The sequence below is a fragment of the Mytilus galloprovincialis genome, chromosome 10 (genome assembly GCF_965363235.1).
Source record: "Mytilus galloprovincialis chromosome 10, xbMytGall1.hap1.1, whole genome shotgun sequence".
In the NCBI taxonomy this organism is placed as follows: Eukaryota; Metazoa; Mollusca; class Bivalvia; order Mytilida; family Mytilidae; genus Mytilus; species Mytilus galloprovincialis.
In genome coordinates, this window is record NC_134847.1 from 53,913,459 (window position 1) to 53,933,763 (window position 20,305).

At 32.3% G+C, this 20,305-nt stretch overlaps 1 protein-coding gene across 8 annotated transcripts; it reads right to left on the reverse strand.

The window, feature by feature from the left end:
* Nucleotides 1–3,802: 3,802 nt before the first annotated feature.
* Nucleotides 3,803–19,512, reverse strand: LOC143047848 (uncharacterized). 8 transcript variants are annotated; one of them, XM_076221145.1, is made up of 7 exons: nucleotides 17,859–19,509; nucleotides 16,492–16,566; nucleotides 14,146–14,301; nucleotides 11,739–11,789; nucleotides 8,261–9,061; nucleotides 7,173–7,211; nucleotides 3,803–4,961 (listed from the first exon to the last, which is right to left on the reverse strand). In XM_076221145.1, exons 1-7 carry the CDS (start codon nucleotides 19,017–19,019, stop codon nucleotides 4,752–4,754), a joined length of 2,493 nt encoding a protein of 830 aa, XP_076077260.1. In that variant the 5' UTR covers nucleotides 19,020–19,509; the 3' UTR covers nucleotides 3,803–4,751. The 8 variants fall into 8 exon arrangements, with proteins under 8 accessions (XP_076077260.1, XP_076077263.1, XP_076077262.1 ...); XM_076221148.1 differs by lacking the exon at nucleotides 16,492–16,566 and having other exon boundaries at nucleotides 17,859–19,512; XM_076221147.1 differs by lacking the exon at nucleotides 11,739–11,789 and having other exon boundaries at nucleotides 17,859–19,508.
* Between the last annotated feature and the right edge of the window lie 793 nt (nucleotides 19,513–20,305).

Consider the following 20,305-nt stretch of genomic DNA (forward strand, 5'->3'; position numbering starts at 1 on the left):
GATATAATTTGTACATATATGTTATAAAAGTAACAAGACGATGTCACTTGTGGATCAGGATCTCCTAACCCTTCCGGAGCTGTTTAGATCACTCTTGGATTTTTGTTGGGTACGTATTGCTCAGTCTTTAATTTTCTGTCTTATATTTTGCGGAACTGATTTTTCAATTTTTTTGCCAGGTGTTGTCAGTTTCCCTTATATTCGACTTATGAGTGTTCTTTGTATCTTCAATTTCAGTTTTTACTAAGGCATACTAGTCCAATGAATGGCCTCGGAAAACACACGGTTAAGTACTGCAAACTACAGCTAGGTAAAAAAAACACCTGTAAACACAGAACAACCCGTAAAAGTTTGTTTTTAATACGCACGTTGTTAATTAAAATCATAATATGGATATGATCCTAACATTTTCCTCGACATATAGTTGATTTTTATTTTAGTTCATTTATATGTTTTGGAGTTTAGTATGATGTTCATTTTCACTGAACTAGTACACAATTTTATTTAGGGGACAGTTGAAGTCCGCCTCCGGGTGCGGAATTTTCTCGCTCTGTTGAAGACCCATTGGTGGCCTTTGGCTCCTCTTTTACTGATATTTAAGTTATTTGTTAACAGCTACAAGACGTATAAAACCCTGCTAAATGGCTTTTCTTTTTTGTTACGATATTTTTCTTTCTGTCCGTTGAAGTATACTGATGTTTATTTTGGGGTTTGTGCACTATCTTATACGTTACATTACCGCCTGTAAATTATTGCGTAAACCCCTGAGGGTTTACGCAGTATATATTGGACGATATATGTAGTCTTTCGGAACACCGGATGTTATTCGGAATACATCTGTCCTTTCTATTGCCACCTTTCATATACATGCGCAATAGCTTATCAATTGACCTGTTGAATAAGCATTAGCATCATGAGTTGCTATAGAGATGCAAAATTTATCATGACACAAGCTATGTTAATGAGCATTTGAATACTTCCTTGCACGCAATTGCAAGCTGCTAATATTTACCTTACATATATCCGTAATAATTATTTTAATTAGAGTCAAACGTTTAAACCTGGTTACCAGCTGTGTTAATTCATGAGATAAGATTTCATGTAAACAAGCAATGACATAACAAATTAAATGTGCCGCTTTAATAACGATTGATAACCTTAAAATTAATCATGCATGCAATTTTAGCAAACTTAACAGGATCGACGTTAAGATATCAAATGTTTTTTTTATAGACACCGAGTGATGATAGATGTAGACAGAGATAACCAATAATAATTTCTATCATATGGTCAGGGAACAGATTATCTAACTATATGTTCCTATTGTAATTTTAAAGGCTCTTCAAAATGTTCGTAAAAATAAAAATAAATAATTATTATTTCTTGAAGACGATCAGATGATGAATTTTCGGTTTTAATATATATTAAGTACGACAATGTAAAATAGTGCAAGGGGATTTTGAGCCATCTCACTGATCAGTGTAGGCTACACAGTACCCCCAAATGAACAGTATAAAACTATCCAGCAAGAGAGAAAAAGATGGGTCAATATAGAAAAATTAACAAGGTAACTTCAGTTCAATTTCAATATATACATGTATTATTATATAGATTATTCTAATGAATAAGTCAAATGTCAGAGGGAATATCTTTTTAAATATGGCAGGAAAAACAATTAGACAACTCTCCATGAAGTGTTAGACACAGTGCAGTCAAAGTTAGCAGTTACATGTATACTATACATGTAACTGCTAACTTCAAACCAGAAACAAAAAGCAAATATGAACTGCACCAAAAAAAGACAACCACCAAACAACATGCTTCTTACTTGGAACATTCAGAAAATATCTTCAAAGCGAGTTAAAATTTTTAATAAGTTTTTGTTTTTAACAAAAGCGTTTTGCCATCTAAAACTTTTAAGAGCAGAAAGCACACAACTTAAAATTGCCAATGCTTACTACCCTAAGCATCACAAAAATCTTGCAGAGCAGGTGTAAAGATATTAATAATGATCAATATCAAGCCATTGTTCAAATAACCATGAACATATCAAATTTTATAAAAAAAAAACCACCACAGCTATTTACAGGTTCACGTACTGCATTTCTTGAACACAAGTAATCATCAATTAATTACATTTCTTCACATTTGTAATTGAACTTTAGCCTAAAAAAATAACTCTTATAAAAAACCAGCACCTTAAAATGGAACATCCAGTGGTTGACTCAGCATATTGTCTTTCGGGAGAGAGAAGAAACAAATATTCCTTGGTCGTGGGCAATGATTTCTTAATGCGGGGTTCACATATTGCCGGTTATTGCTCCCGTTTGAGATCAGACAGCAATAAGACACGAAAAGCGAAAAAGTCGGATTACTATCCTCAATTATCTGGAATGTCCTATCATTGTCTGAACGCAGTCGTTTAAATTCGTAACAGATAGGCTACGGGTCGGGAATGGCCTTGATAGTTCGGCGAAGCACCCCGACATTTAGGTGCGTCCCGTAACATTCGGGGAAACTCAGCCGACTTTGTCTAGCCGGATGACAAGCGTGACTATGTCGTGGCAGATTCTGATGTATCGGATAAAAATTCTAACATTGTTCTGTGTTTTCTGGACGGTGTCCTGTGGAACGGGAATGATCTGGAGAAATTTTTCATTGATGTTTTTCTGCCGATTGAGTCCAGATTGCATCCAGATCTAGTCGATTTCAAACCGTCTTTGCCGAAATCGTTCCGGAACAGTCCTGTTATTAATACGAAATTCGCCAATGATACCCACCTCAGAGTCCCGACAATTACAGAATACAATACGACTGAGACCAGACAAAGACGTTTGCAATGAGATAGAGAGGATCGTGATAGAATTCCGTTCCGACAGTACCTGATCATCCCGAGTATGTCGACAGTTTTCGAACGGATAACTTCTGTCAGCGTCGGTTCACTGTCTGGTCACTGTCTGATCTCTGTCGGATTACATTCGGTAGAATCGGGATGCAGTTGTGACAAATTCGGTCGAATTTTACTTTGCGAAAGATACAAATCGGATTAGAAGCGGATTGAGAACGGGATTATCGTGAAAAAATTCTCTTGGAAACGGTTGAATATCGACGCTTCCTGAACAATATCTGATTGTTGTCGTGATTAATTAAATAAAGTTTGAATTTCCTTCCACGATTCACAGGATCTTGATCAGACTTTTGACAAATTTTAATTGGGAATGGTCCTGTCAAAGACGGCAGTAAAAATCGTGAATGTGTGATCACAGCTTTAGCGAAAATATATCAACCCACATTGAATTGTAATTTCATTAAGTAAACAATCAATGTCAGTTTTTAATTCTTATACCACAATAATTATATAAAACAATACATCTTAAGTAAACAATTATATAATATTTAATACCAAACAAGCATTTGGGTTTACGATTGCATTTCTTTTTTTAAAGAAAGCAACTTGTCCTAATGTTATCTTATTATCGGTGTCCCTTATCCACTAAGGTTGGAATATACCATCTACAATTATTCCTTGTTAACGTGCTCTACTGTTGAAAATTCACATGCAGGAAGTATTTTGATTTTCTGTTTTTTTTTGCGGTCTGTCCTATTTTTTCACTGATTGTTTTGATTTTTGTTTCCTTGTATATTTTTTTTCACATTTTTTCATATCAGGGCCGTTTAAAGTTAACTATACACTTCGGAGTTTGCTCAGTATTTCTTGAAGGCTTTTTCAGTGACCAATATTTTATTAGCTTTACATATATAGTGTTGTCTCCAAACAAATATCATAATTACGAAACACAAATGAAGGTTAGAATCTTTTATTATCTGTCAAGAAAATATATTTAATAAATAGTACAAAATAATCCTCCAAGAACCAGAACTGTTGTCAGCACCAACACATGAACGGAATGTGGAAACGGATCAAAGATTCATCATTACAAATGAGAAAAAAAAAACGTATGTTTTGCCTCTACAAATGCTTTTCATACCTTTTACATTTTTTTTTATAATTTTCAACGCATATATCATAATATAGTCATATCATTTTGTGTATCCAATAATGGATGTCTATACACAGTTTGATATATTTTCTGACAGTTTTGTCCCGTATTGAAAAAAGGGTTGCCGGTTGGAAAAATGTTCTTCAAGTTCTTGACTATTTTACTTCTTACAAAAACCAAGAAAATATGGACGGAGTTAAACAACAAAATTAGACTAAAATGTATTAGATATAACAAAAACAACATAAAATAACAATTAAAGGCGAATAAATCGGAAGGGATATCACAAAATATTTTATCACATTTTTTTCAAAAGGTTCCAAACCTCTTGTAGGCATAAACTTACAATCCATGCTTTTTTGTCTAAACATTCTACGCACACTCTTTCTTTCACTCTTTCTTAATTAAATATATATTTGTTTGTATTGAAGCATAAGAATATGATGCCTCTAAATAATTTTAGTTGAACGGGAAACTTTCTACCATTAGTCCTACAACTCTATAAAACAAGAACACCATAATCCATCAGTTTCCATAGTGATGCCTCGTTTTGATAATTGGACACCTGGTGCAGAATTCAAGTATGAGACATGCGCTTTCCAACAAAGCACAAAGATAAGTATCCATATAAATAAAGATCTACTGTTCACTATGTTCATATATCTAACCAGGAAAACTAGGCAGTTTTGCTAAACTTGCTTAAATTGTGTATAATTGAGCATTTACGTTCCTGAACTATTTTTGATCAATTCATCCACGCACTATTTCTTCTCTATATTTTTTGTATGCTATTGGAACTTCTTTTTTGTTGGTATTGAATCTCGACTTTATATAGAGAAACTTGTCATCATTTGCGTCACGGGGTATTTCGTAAATCTTCAATGGTGTATGATGATGCCTGTGGTGTTCAACTTTCATCCAACCCCCTCCAACACGTACCATATGTGCTTTTCCTTTAAGCTGAAACAGAAAAACAAAATAAATATATTGATTAGATACCTGGCTTTAAATTGTGTATGCCAATTGCGCGTTTCGTCTACACTCGCCTCATTAGTGACGCTCGAAAAAAAAAGTCGTAAAAAAGGCCAAACGAAGTAAAAAGGTTAATAGCATTTAAGATCCAAAATGCAATTTGTTTTTGCCACTTCAACTAGGATAATCTTTTAAGGCGTGTAAAATTAATGACAAAAGTGATTGATAATAATTATGCAGTTATATTTTAAAAACACCTTTTCGCTCACTCATCAGATTCTGTATTTCTAAGTTGTTTTGTCTTAGGATAATATTTATTACATAGATTTCAAATGTTTCAATTCATATGATTTGATTTTTAGTTAAATATACAGTCAAACAGTAAGTTATTATTCAATGTTATAAACTATCAAACCTGTAATATAATTTGGTTTTGTACAAGCTTGAAATATTAGTAAATGTTCATTCGGTACAAACTTGTAACATAACAATGTAAAGTCTATTGCATGAATGTCCTAATATAAAACTACTACATTCGAGGCCCCTCATGGGGAGGGGGGGGTCCTAGTAATCACATAATCACCATTTTTTTGCCAATATAATCACATAATCATTAAATATTTGCTTATCTTTAGAAATCAAATAATCATAAACTAAAAATACAGTCCTAGGTAATCAAATAATCATGAAATATTTGGCTTAATAATCAAATAATCATTAAAAAAACGGCCAAGTAATCACATAATCAAAAACCCCATGAGGGCCCTCACATTCCAGTCTAACAACACGGGGTTTCTAGCTACAAATGAAATAAAATGAAACAATGCCTTTTGGTAAAGGTCATGCTAAAAGCTATATTTACATCAAACGCAACTGTGATACCAACGAAAACAGTGCCAGTGTATGAACAATTACATCGTTTATTAGTATGTGCATATTTTCATTTGATATTTTCTATTATTATACCTTACATATATTTTAAACAATTCTATTGGGTGAAACGTTATCACGTGACATGGAATAATTCAGTTGTTTTTCATTCAATTGCAAGGAAGGACGAATAACCCTAAAAATTTGCACCAGCGGTGAATAACCCTATTATTCACCGGTGAATAACCTTTTCAGTTTGTTGATTTGTACTTGAGTTACCTCCCATGAAAATGACGTCACAGACGTAAATAAACAAAATGGCAGCGTTCACGTTACACTGGAAGCCCACCGAGAGATGAGGAAATAACGCATCATTTGGACATGAATATAGAGTACCAAGCTGATGATAGCTCTTATAGAGTAACGGTCCTTTTCAGGGCCATCAATATTTTACAAAAAGATTCTACCTTTGTTGTACATTCTAGAAATTCTAGAACACAATTGTATTTTCAAACGTTAGCTTGTCTTTATCTTTGTTATGTAAAGTTTAAAAAATATAGAAAGTGTTAGAAAGGCCTTTCCACTGTTAGTTCAGTATAATAAATCAATTGTGGCCCCTTAGAATCGATGAATATCCAAAATTGTCAACCCTTAAAAGTTATTTCACTTCGGGCTGCGCCCTCATTGAAATAACCTTCTCGTGTTGACAATTTTGGATATTCACCTTTTCAACGGGCCATAATTGTATATTATACAACGTTATTATCATCTTTATATATATGTTGTTCATACCATTAATATTGCTTTTCTATTTCGTATCTTACAAACAAAAAACATACGTTCACAAGCCAATCTACAATGATTTTAGTTATCTAAACAACACATTTGATTTTGCTAACTAGGACACTATAGACTCGGTTTAGTGAGAGCAACTAAAAGAAGTCAAATCGATGCAATTTACACAAAAGTAATATTGTTTTCCAAATGATTTTGTTATGTATAGAAAACATGAAATACAGTTCATATTCTACCTAAATTGTTCCTTGATTTTACTTCTTTTGGTTACTCGTACTTTACCGACAACCAGTGTCATACCACAGAGTAGGTATTCTGTCGAAAACTATAAATTTCGGAGTCAAAAGTCGGTAATAAGAAAAAGTCTATAGCACTAAGAGTTCATCGGTATACCGTTTTTTAAATCAAAATTTGCAAGGATGCATTTCATACACATCCGTTGCACACATGTTGAAATCAAATCGAGTTTATACACGTATCATGATGGTACATGTGTTTTTTTGTGCAGTGAACCTTGCATGCAATTCGTATTACCTTTTGCTTTTTCGGTTTTTCCTCTGTTGTTTTCTTAACCTATTGTTGCAATAAAAGTTTTTGCTATTCATTTAAAGTAATCGATATTTGTATAAAAATGTTAAACTTTGAAGGGTATTAATTGCTTGCAGCATCTTTTTTCTTCCTCGAAAATCAGGAATCGAGATATTTGTATAAAGTTTTGTTTTGATTCTAAATTTTCATTAATTAAGCTTCTGACAAACTATTAATTGTCATTATATTGTTAAAAATGACGTTAATAATTACATACATATTCAGTTTTCTCTTTGATATAATCAGGTAAAATAAAATGAATAAATATAATGATTCTCCTAATATTTTGATATAAAAAGAATTAGGATCTAACAGTGTATCATAGTATGTTTTTTGTCTTTTAATATCAAAGTACATGTAGTTACAATTTTCATATCTATTGACAATACCATGAAATAGGACCATGCGAGCATACATATAAACATCAAAACATGCAACAATCCAGCATGGATAACACAGGTATACAACTTGACTATAAAGCCATGCACTGCGTACAACTGTATGGTAGGTGTTATAGCGCTATGATGCAAAATATGGACATTAGTCTGTTTCAATTCGCGCTACAGAAGCTTACATGAGATTTTGATTAATTTTCTATGTATCAGATGGAAATTCTAGCTATATACTGTAACATATGTAACTAACAGCAGCATACCATTATCACCAAGCAACTAATAACAACAACAAACATATCTGTAAAATTTGTATATTTTTGTACTAAATATCATTTTTATCATTATTTATGTAAAAAATAACTTTTAAAAGAATGAAAAAATCATATCTGTTATCACAAACTATAAACAAATAAATTTATTAATTAATTTTAAAGTCGTTGAGAATCATACATTATCTTAATTAGATATGACCAAGAATTTATATTTTAAAACAAAAGCATTTAATTTATTGTATAATTTTTTTACTGATATGATTTTTTCATGCGAAAATAATTGGTACAAGTTTACAATAAATTGATTTTTTCTAAAGTGCATATATTTGCGTAAATAAACATGCAATAAGCTCGTGCGTTGTTTTACCCATTTGTCTGTTTGTTGTCCACGAGAAAGCGGAGTTAAGTAAGTGTCATCCATGTCAGACTGACTTTTTAAACTCAGTTTTCTTCTATTTGGAAACTTGGAGTCTTCCACTATAACTAATGGGTCGTCGTCAAATTGTCTTTTAGTATTGTCGATCACTTCCTTTATCTTAGATTTAGAATGATCGTCAAACCCCGGAATCACTACGTATCTAGGTTCTTCTTCTTGTTCGTTCCACTTCCGTTTGTCTTTTAACTGGGCCTCTATTTCCCCGGTGTATTTCAAAGGTTCAACCTTTTCCGTCTCTGGATTTACATATAACAGGGTCGAATGATTACTATAATCGCCAGAAGATTTGAGTTTGCCATTTTTACTGTCATTCATATAAAATGAAGGCCCATGTGATAGTTTGGCGCCATATTCATCAATCTGTACATGACCACGTGTTTTCTTCATCGAATGGGTACCAGATTGTTTAAGTGATGACCGTGGAATATTGCCATAATCATGAATTAGAACAGGAACTTTTTTCAAGTAAGTTTCAACCTGAAGCGGTGGAACAGAATCCTCAGAATTTTTTCGAGTCGACTTTGAAACGTGTCTGTGCTTCTTTCTCTCTCGTTTTGCAGTTTCAACATATCGTGGACGTTCATATGTAGTCGGCGTTTGTTTTCGTTTCTTTCTATTCTTTGACGACCTACGTTTCGGAGGGTATGTATTTTCTTTTTTGAAAAACGGTCCATAAAATGTTGTGCTTCCTTTTAGAGGTACTGTGTAAAAGTTGTCAGCTGTGTTAACACTCTTAAAAATAACATTAACAATGTGAATAGACCTTCACAAAAACGGACAACGTAAATATACACCAACACCTGCACCTCAAGCAAGTTTTATGAAAATAGCAATCATAGCAAAACTTGTGAGTTTAGACTTGCAGTTATAACTATACGTATGTTTTCTGTTAAATTACTCAAAATGATAAAATTGAAAAATTTAAAACATGTTTTGAACTAAAGCAGCAGTTACAGTTGTATTTTTTACGTGAGAATCAGGATTTCTCAAAAAGCTCAAAATAACTCCTTTTGAAATATTAAAGCTGACAGGCTAGAATGACCTATTTAGACAATTCAAACTATGTAAAGTACTTATTAATCCCATATTAGCTCAAGGAGAATTAAACCGACAACAGTTTAGTCCACAGCAAATGTTCAAAGTAATCGACATTAAATTTCAACATGTATGAATATTCTGGATAAAAATCGATAGTCAATTACAAGTTAATATATGCAAAAATATTTCAACATCTCATTAAATAAATACACATGGGTTCATAACATTTGTTCGGGTTAAAACACATCTAAAGCTGTTTCCATGCAAGTTATATCATATACAAGTTCCACACTTCATACTTAGTGAATAGTTTGCGTGGCCTACAATGATTATAAATTTATTTAACATGAATGATTTTAATTTTAATAAACATGCACTGTAACATATCATCTGAATATTTGAAGCTTTGAGAGTTTAAAATATGTTTGAATGTAAGCCAAAATTTAGTGTGTATTAGCTTGAATTTAAAATTGCCTGTCGTAAGCAGAATTATATAACCTTTAGTTAAAATGTAAATAGATTATAATTTCAAATATATGTATTGAATAAACCTTTATGTATTGAATTTCAAGAACTTGTTTTGCCATTTATAGACTCCCACGTTCAATAAGCGGTTGACAAAAACTTATATCTATATTATAGGCAAACAGAACTTTGTTTAACGTCGTAATCTATAACGCAAACTAGACAATAAAAGCATAGAAAACATGCACAAAATGTATTCTATTCTAGATATATTTTCAGGCTAAAACAAATGAAAAACAAGAATGTGTCCATAGTACACGGATGCCCCACTCGCACTATCATTTTCTATGTTTAGTGGACCATGAAATTGGTGTCAAAACTATAATTTGGCATTAAAATTAGAAAGATCCTATCATGGGGAACATGTGTATCAAGTTTCAAGTTGATTGGACTTCAGCTTCATCAAAAACTACCTCGACCAAAAACTTTAACCTGAAGCGAACGGACGCATAGACGGACGAACGAACGAACGAACGAACGAACGGAGGCACAGACCAGAACACATAATGCCCCTCTACTATCGTAGGTGGGGCATAAAAACCCACTGTAACTCCTAACTAGGTATTAGTCCGACAAGTACTGAAATTGGAAGAGTTATCTCACCCATAGGTTGCTATACATGATTATATAGTGGGCGCCAGGGATCAGTAGACAAAATTAAATTTGCTGTTGCTTGTTATAGCCAAATATTATATTAAAACTGTCCTACCAAAACATATGATTTTATTAATTTCAATTTTTTTTGTTGGTCTATACACCTAACATCTGAAACCATTTTCATTTTTTAGTCCTGTAATTATAACCTTTCTTTTGAAACTTACGATACTTAATCAAAAATTGAATTGTAGACTTCGAGGGATATAAACAATAACATTCAGGGTTTGACTGTAAACAATTAAAGTTAAGATTGAACTGTCGACTAACAACATTATGAGTCATTGAATTCAGAGTTGATCTGCATCAGATCAGGTTAATAATACTTTAAAACCATGATCACATATCTTATCATTCTATGAGCACAGAAGCCAAAATAAAGAACCTTAATAATAACTATAAATATTTTCTGAATGCCTTGGTTGAACAACCATGAAAACCTTCATTAAAATGTAATCTACAAAGCAAACTGAGATTGGGCACCACTGTAGACTATGACGGAAACCCAGTTTTGAACTGCAGACAAGCCATATTTTAGCCATTCTTTTCTAAGTATTTCGAAGCCTTTCTTATAGTGCGGGATTTTCTCGCTCTGTTGAAGTCCAATTGGTGGTTTTGAGTCAATTTTTGTTTTACACGCTCCCCATTTGTATTCTTTATTCTATTACAACATACTTAAAAATGCCATTGAAATTCATTATCCGATTAAATATCTAGATATACATGTAGTATATCAAAATCTAGATCTCTATATTTTTCTGTAAAACAGAATGAACGTGTTTTCATTTCCCTAGTGGCACGTGGTACAGCGGAAGACGCTTTCCCTGTCAACTCATCCAGTTCGCTCCATTTTGGAGTTCATGCTATACCTTCGGATTTGTTTCATTTGTATTTCCGAAATGGATTTACGAGACTTGTACAACTGTAATTTCTTGTCAAATGACAAAAGTTACTTCGGAGCTTGTGAAATAGAGCTGAATAAAAAAAATATCATCAAAGAAACGCTTTTAAAAAATGTATAAAACCACAAACGCTAATCGGATAATGAACTTCGAATGGCATTGCTAGATTTGGTGTTTTACAATACATGCTAAATTGATAGCATACAATCGATACTAAACTATAATTGTACTTTCTATATTTGTTAAATATAAAGCAAATTTGGGTATATAATATGCATTGCAGGTTTTACCTCGTTGTCGCTCGAACTTCTACTACTGGAAGTAGATTCTGCAGTAATGTTCTTTAAACAATAATAATATAGTTTATATAAAATTATTCAAATCTTTGAACACAAGTTAATCAAAGTTAAAGCAAACGATTACTTATTTAAAATCATGTTCTTTAAAAGCAATATACGTGCATTAAGATGTCTTTAATATCATACATAGTAGTAATGAATTTTGTGGCTATTACTGTCATTAGAAAAATTACAATACCTTTGTTTTTTTTTTAATATTGATGAAAAAATAATAATGTAACAATTCCATTAAGATATTGTCATAAATTGTTGTCAACATACTAATACTATTATTATACTTTTTAAAGGTTTACAACAAAAAAGTAAAAAAATATGTGAAAACAGCATGCAAACATGTACACAGTCGTAAAATTGGCCATGGTTAACTATGGGAATACTTGTTTGTAATTTTCGTATCAATTTCATATAACAAGTTGGGTAAATTATCATGCCATTCACTACATTGTAGCTGAAATTAAAATAAGCGATCCCGACATATTTAGTATGTCTTTTATGACGTCAGTATCATAAAACATATCCATTTACTTGGGTATAGAGTAATAAGGAGTTCGTAATATATACTATCTAAAACAAGGAGATGTGGTATGCTTTCCAATAATAAAATGTAAAATAAAAATATCTATACATAAGATATAAAAAATTGAAATATATAAGTACAAAACTTCTTTACGGCAAGAAAACTACAAATCTGATAAACTTTTCTTATCAACATGCATATAGACGTTTTGAATATGGTTTATGCTAGATGTATCTGAAAGGTATGCAATTAAAATAAATCCATGCATTTTTCTGCTCTATATACGCACCAATTTAATATAGAATTTGTCTGGGTCTTTTGTTCTATAGTAATCTAAAACACGTAGTGTGACCTTGGACGGTACTATTCCCTTTATCGTAGACTGGTCCTTTAATTAGTTATAAAATATAATAACTACCCACTTCACTACACTTGTGTATTGTTTCTAAGTTGACAATAATAAATACAAATGCATTTGCATGTACTGCACATGTGATACTACTTTACTCTACAAGATATGCCTTTACATATATACATTTATGTTACTAAAAAAGTGTTGGATCAAAGATGTATGTGGTTTGAAGCCAGCGTCTCCAAAATATTCCCCTCTGTCGCCGATAAAATGGTTCATACTACAATGTTTGATCTTAGAATTCGAAGACACTCAAATAACGCCATATGTATTATTTTCTGTTTCAGATTTTCAAATACGCAAACATGTAAGTTTCGTATTATGTTGTTACTATGACAAACAGCGAAACATGCTCATTTATAGCACTTAAACAATCTTTTGTAGCCCGACCTTCATTTGCTACCGTGAGCAAATAATACGCTGATTATAGTGTGTCTTAAGAAAAAGAAAAAAACTAAAATCAATATAAAACTATATCAGTTAAAGCAAATATATATAAGAAAATCAAGTCAGCATTACAGACATTGATTTTAGACGTGAAATATGATTTTTTATCTGTCATTACAGCAAGCAATTTCTCATGAGACATTTCTTGTCACGAATTATATGAAAAGAAACGAAAAGTAAGTATTCCTTATTCCCAGAAAAGTTGAGAAAAGGTTATATCAACGGAAAGAGGTTAATTTTTATATATCTCTAGCCAATTTGGTTTGCGATGAATCTGTTCACCGACGTCGAATTAAGTTTGGCAACAGCTATCCCTATTTCGGACAGTGCTTTATTGTCCTCGTTTGGATACTCTCATTTGAGTGACATTGAAAAGCATATTCAGTCACTAAAAATAAAGCTTCCTCAAAAGTTTAAATGGTAAATATTTCTAAAGATAGATATGTATATTTATATATATATAAGATCATAGGCAGCTAGACTGTATTCAGTTAATAGTTCGTTATATACAGAAATAAGAAGTTCTACGTGAAATTCATTTGAATTTGATGCAGATCGTGACAGATATATATCTGAATGTTTCTATCATTAATGTTAGAACTGTAAAGAAATCAAACTAACTTGCTAGAAACAAGCAGAATGTTTAGTCTATGCTGTGTGTGTGTTAATGAGTTAAGCAAGACTCTTTTGTATTTTAACCCTAAATTAACATTATTTGATATATGACTTATATTGTTGAAAGAGAAATGTTGGTTAGCCTGTTAGACCAGTATTACACTAGGTAACAGTCTAGTTAAAGACATATCTCGCATCGCTCCCGTTTTCTCACGCGACATATCAGAAAAAGGAAAACTGTCCGGCTAATAAAGAAATCATCGTTCACCAAATAAACAAGCCATTTCAGTTCATATACTAAATACAAAGTTAAATAATGTAGTTTTAAAAAATGTGTATTTATTTACCTTTTCAGTGGGAACAATTTTCTTAGACGCCGTATACTCCGAGGGTTCGTAATAAGCATATGTTGGTGGATCGGGTTCGGGGTTCTTAATCAAATGTTCTTTCTTTTTAGGTGCTTCATAATAAATTTTTGACGAGTCAGCTACAACTTCTAAATCCTTAAACAAAAGCATTAGTTAATTACTTTTCATCTGTAATTTTTTAGGATAAAAATGTGCAGAATTAAAACCAGGCATGCATAAGAAATTATAAAGGCATTGAAACAAATCATTTTTAAAGGGTCATTTATTCAATGAATTTAACAGATCATTCATTGTTCAAGTATGCATACAAACGTATTTGTTTTAAATGTATTTTACTACCCCACCCATTTACACGTTGTTTTGAAATTAAACGAGTCGCGAACTGTTGCTTACCACGGTGATGAATTGGGATTTGAAAATTTTACAAACGCCTATACGTATTTCAAAGAAACAATGTGTTATCAACACAAAATTCTGTCAATACATGTACTTAAATTTTCTTGTGAAATACCCTTTCCCAGTTAACAATTAATTTAATTTATGATAATCTAGACAAAAAAAGGGGGATTGTCGAATTCTAGTGCTCCAGAGGACAAGTCATAACATTATGAAATAACTAACGGTAGTCAGGTGAAGTCAAAATGATTTGAGAAAGTATCTTTAAAGGCTATACGACTATTTTCCTTTTATTATTCTTACGGATTTTACGAGGTCAAATTCTTTACAGGTGGGTGATGTATATTTGCTCTACTTTTGGGAGAGCTATACCTCCATATTGAAGTACAGCCTTTAAACCTACATGTAAGCCAGTTTTCGAACAAATATTTATTGAAGATCGATTTAGCAACTCTCGGTGTTATTTGGAAAATATCCAGACATTTAACTCATTTTGGAAAAGGGTGGGTGATGGAAAAATAGAATATATATGTGGATGTGCATGGGGTTAAAAGGATAGAGAATAAGGGGCCTTCAAATAAAGAAAATGGGGGGGGGGACAAAGCTTACTGAACAAAAAAAGAAAGAAAAGAATAGAGAATCACGGGTTGGTAGAAATAAGGGGGAGGGGTTCGAGAATTAGTTGGCAAACTTGATTAAAAAAAATTCTTGCCTTTAAATAATGATAATATAGAAGTTTTTCCCATCGTAGGAAGATTTTTTCCCCCGCCTAATAAAATCGGCAGAAATCCCTTTGCTTCAATTGTTATGATAGAATCTTATATTATTTTTACACACTTAAATTGAATGCCGAATTTATATTTTGAATTACATGTATTCGAAAGGAAAGCAAAGGACAAATCACAATTCCCATAAAGGTCAGAGAAAAATGTATCTGATCTTTTCACTATAGTTGACATTCTTCACTCACTTTTGTATTTAATGGTTAGAGAAAATATAAGATTAGTTAATTGAAGTTTTCCCCTTTCTCTTACTTATGGCAGAAATAGAGTTTGCTTCAAGTGGACCATATTATATACAAATACACAAAATGTATATGAAAAGCAAGAAAGATATTATAGATATAAATCTCTCATACTTAATCTAAGTTTTTATTTGGTGGGGAGGGGGGATACTATTACGTTTTTCACCTATACATATTGACATTTATGATTGAAACATAAAAAAGATGCCTAGAAATTTATTTAATGTTAAAAATCGATGTTTTACAAGAAATCCATTCCAATTAACAACTTGGAAGTCGCTTCGACAAACTTGACAATCATAATTATCAAGTAGCTTAATATTGATTTTGGTTGCCAACCGATGATATTATTATTGAGGAAAATATTTAGTAAATATTGAACTAATGGTGTGTTATGGTGTAATTATCATATCTATTTACCATAAGAAGAATTATGGTTACAGGTGCATGAAAAACATGTGATTAAGCAATATGTGAATGTTAGGACATAGATTATCCACAAATTATCGGTCCTTTCACTTTTCGTAAGATATTTAGTCAACTTAGATTTTTTTTGTTAAGAAAGAAAGGAATGAAGAAAAAGATATAGTCGCGCAGGAAAATGATTTGTTTGTCTCAATAACCCACGTATCCATAGATATTAGATGATAGACATTAAAATGAAGAAAATAGAGAGTTATTATAAGGTTAATAATATTCCTTTATGATGTATAATATTAAAAAAAGTCTAAAATAAACATGATTTCAAGATTATATGCATTCGAATTCTTTAAAACAATTATTCTTAAACAATCAATATTAGATAGCATTTTAATGTTTGAAAAATCACGCTGTGTGTGATAGCTTAAAAATCACAAAATTAAAAAAAAAACCATTTGTTTTCTACAAGCGGAAACAAAATTTACCTCCACTCTGTCGTAAACTGGTTCGGGAAGATTTGGTTGCTTAACAACCAACTGCATTTCTAAGTTTTCTTTCTCCTATGAAAAATAAGTTCTATGGCTATAGTGATAATATTACTAATTTAAGATAAGAAAAAAAATGTCGGTTTTGTTTTTGCATCACACAAGTGACAAAACGTTGGTATGGCACTGTCGGTACCAGTAACTGTACCAAAAACTTTGGCACTGTTGGATACCGGTTACTATCATAGATATAATGGTCTCCTTCTCTAGAAGCATTCAAGGTTGTCAAACAGTCTCAACACACTCAGACTATGAATTTCTGTAATGCATCCTTTGCAAAGAACCAATAAACTCGTCCGCTGAAAGCTGTTAGGGATGGTGTCCCACAATACAGAGACTTAAACATTGTTTTACAATAAATGTATGGATACATTATTCAATGTGCTTTAAATTTACAAAACAGTACCAATATTTTCGTCTCCACATATACATGTATACACACATGAATTGGTTGCGATTTATTATCTAGAATAAAGGGAACAAAGGGAAAAAAGTTTCATACTTTTCGTTGAAACGTGAACCTGATAGTACCACAATTCCAGCCAAAAAAAAAAAAAAATAACAATTGATTAAAATATCACCAAAATCAAACTACGAAATGTAAACCTCATGAAAAAAAAAAATTTAGTAGAATACATCATCCGTTGTAGCTGAAACATTATAGGAAAATCTACAAGAAAAATACTAGAAACATTTTTTTCTCTACAGTTTAATATCTTACATGTTGTAGTTCCTATATACTTACAGATCAGAAAATAAAGAAAGAACAGCTACTGACAAGACTAGTATAATTTACTCATCTGTATATAAGTTTTATAACACTTTCTTTACACCCTGAGATATACATAAAATTGTTGAAATTTTCATACTATTACACTCGTCAGTTTGAAATCCGTTTCAAAAGTTGTTGAATAGAATATAGTCCTACAATATTTGACTTAGGAAGACGAAATATTTATTCAGTTTGCCTGTTTTTATATACAATATCTTGTTTGTTTTGTATGTACACATGTACCTGTAATTTTTGCATTATAACTTGTCATAATTTTTCTTTTTGCAACAATATTATCAATAATATCATTTTAAGGTGTTTCAAAATTAAAATTTCGGCTAGTACAAAAATTGCTTAGAATAATGTCCAAAATGTAATGCAAAGTGATATGCTATTGGATTAGGCTAGAAAAAGAAACTTGGTATATTTAGAGCAGCATTAGTGTGCTATGTGCACTTTGTACAAAATATAATAGAAAGGGCTCTTCATACAAAATTGTTCGATAATATTTAGCCACATAAAAAATGAAAATTACCTTTTTTTGTTTCTTCTTTTTGGGTGGTTTCGGTTGTCTTGGTGGTTCAGGGGTTAGAATTCGAGGTGGTGGCGGTGGTGGTGGAGACGGTGTTCTAGGAGTAGGCTCCCTTGGTGTTGGTAGGTCCGGTTCCTGTACGACTTCCACTGTTTCCCTTTGATAATAATGTGTTGCAGTTTTGATTTTTCGTTGCTTTTGTTTCTTAAAAGTCTGTGTTTGTACATTACGTAACAGTTTTTTCTGTTTTGGCTGTGGTTGTATGACGTAATTTGTGGTCATCTGACAACCGACGTCGCGTGTTGGAGGACGTTGCATTATATATTCCTGTGGGTATTCTATATATTCTTGTCTATGCAAAGCCCTTTCGTTAGCTGCTTGTTCTTTCGTAACATAGCCAACAGGTTGTCGGTCTCGATAGCTATTCCTAGTAACGTATTTTACATTTGTTTCTTCAGATACTGGCCTTTTGACATACGTTACTCTTTCTTCGGATCTCGGTCTTCTGACAAGCTCAACCTCTCTGTTATCAATGATTCGTTTTTCACTAGAAGGTCGACTCCTTACAACATAACGTTCACGTAAATTTGAATCATCTACAACTCTTCTTGTTACCACACGCTCACGTGAAGGCCGAACAAGAACTTCACTAGCTGGTCGTCCTGACCGTACAAACAATTCCTCGCGATTATCCAAAGTATTGTTGCGCCGTACGACATAATCACTCGCGGGTCTTGAACGTGAAATGCGAGTACTTCTAATCGTATCTCCTTCCCTGGTCCTGAGTACGGGTCGTTCCTCTTCTGCAATAGCTCTTCTTGTTAGAACACGTGGTCGTTCTTCGACTACTCTTCTAGTTGAAGTATTTGGTCCTTTAGGTCGTACCGGGACCATATATTCTGAATCAGCTTCACTCATTGTTTCATATTCTGTTTCTTCCTGTTGGTATACAATTTTTTCCGGTCGTTCACCGCGTTTCAATTCTCCATCATCCATAACAACGTACCGTTTTGAATTTCCACTTTTCCCAGATGTTCTATAAATCCGCCTACCTTCTTCGTCGATATAAACATTGCCTCGTCTGCCCTCGGGAGCATATTGAACATGTGAAGCTTTCATTCTAGGTGACCTCACCTTATGCTTAGATCTCGAACGCTCAGCCATTTTCTTATTATCCCTATGTATGTTTTAAATGAATTAAAATCCAGAAAAATATCCCTGTTAACTATTTTAACACATCCACATATTATTGTTTCGTTCTATTGTTTGTTCGTGTTTTGTTTTAACGGTTTGTTTATATTTCCATCTCTCTCAAATCGCCATAATCATGTGTTGCTGTGCTGTCTATACTTGCTCATCACAGTCCAGTGAACCGTGTCACATACGAATTACCTTATAAAAACAACCACCGGATTAAATAAAAATTTAAAGCATTTTTCTTTCTATACACATTCGTAGTTATAATTACTACATAGATGTTAATCCGCCAGTCAAAGGCTTATTCCCTAGTAACCAGGTTTGTATGGCCAATAATAAGGTTGAAATATACTGTCACTTTCACGACGTCACACGCTGGTAATCATATGGATGAATACCTCATCAAACAAACCGTTATAAAAATACAAACAGTCAGAAATTTATTATTTACACATATTCTCAGGAAAAGCCTAGGTCACATATAAACGAATATGAATAACGCTTTAAATCTACACGTATATATTCATGATATTGAACCAATGTAACGCCTGGTTAGTTTTTTGAAATTTAAAAATTGGATCTTTCTTAAGATTGTTAAATTACATGGAGTGTGTTTTTCGAGACTAATTGTTTAGGTTCATCGCCGTTTGAATTGATTTTAAATGATAGTTTTATCATACTCGTGTAACCATAAAACATAAAAAAAAAAAAAAAAAAAAAAAACAATTGATAAATTGCATAAGGATTATTTGGAATAACACAATGTATATGTAGTTAAATACGCATTCAAAATAACATTAATTATTTGGGATTATTTTCTAAAAGTCGACTTCTATAATACTAAATACAAAAGGCCTTGACTATTAAAGGTTTTCATGGAATTAAGCTTATTTTTTTTGATAAACAACATTGCAACAGTAATTAATTGGTATTTAAAATACCAGCAGATTATAAGAATTAGTGCATTTTCCGCCTCTAAAACGAAATAATTTGTTATATAATTAGATAGAATAACAGTAACTAAAGGCTTAATTACTGGTAGTAAATTGCTTTCATGTACAATTGCACTTTGTTTTACCGATGCATACATTTAATTAAAATCCTTTGAGATCACCTACCTGGCAGGTAGATAGATCAAAGCAATCGATTTCATTGTATGTAATACAATGTGTAGTGTCAGATAGATCCGAGATTGATTTACAAAGCGAATCAAGACATAACACGTGACAAAACATCAAGAAACAGTATGACAT

Bases quoted from the DNA above. Each gene is read 5' to 3' on its own strand.
- LOC143047848 (XM_076221145.1), bottom strand. From the start codon at position 19,019: ATGGCTGAGCGTTCGAGATCTAAGCATAAGGTGAGGTCACCTAGAATG. The intron at 7,212-8,260 runs GTAAAACAACGC...TTGCAACAATAG, and splicing joins GACAACAAACAGACAAATGG to GTTAAGAAAACAACAGAGGA. The intron at 4,962-7,172 runs GTAATACGAATT...TTTCTGTTTCAG, and splicing joins AAAAACCGAAAAAGCAAAAG to CTTAAAGGAAAAGCACATAT.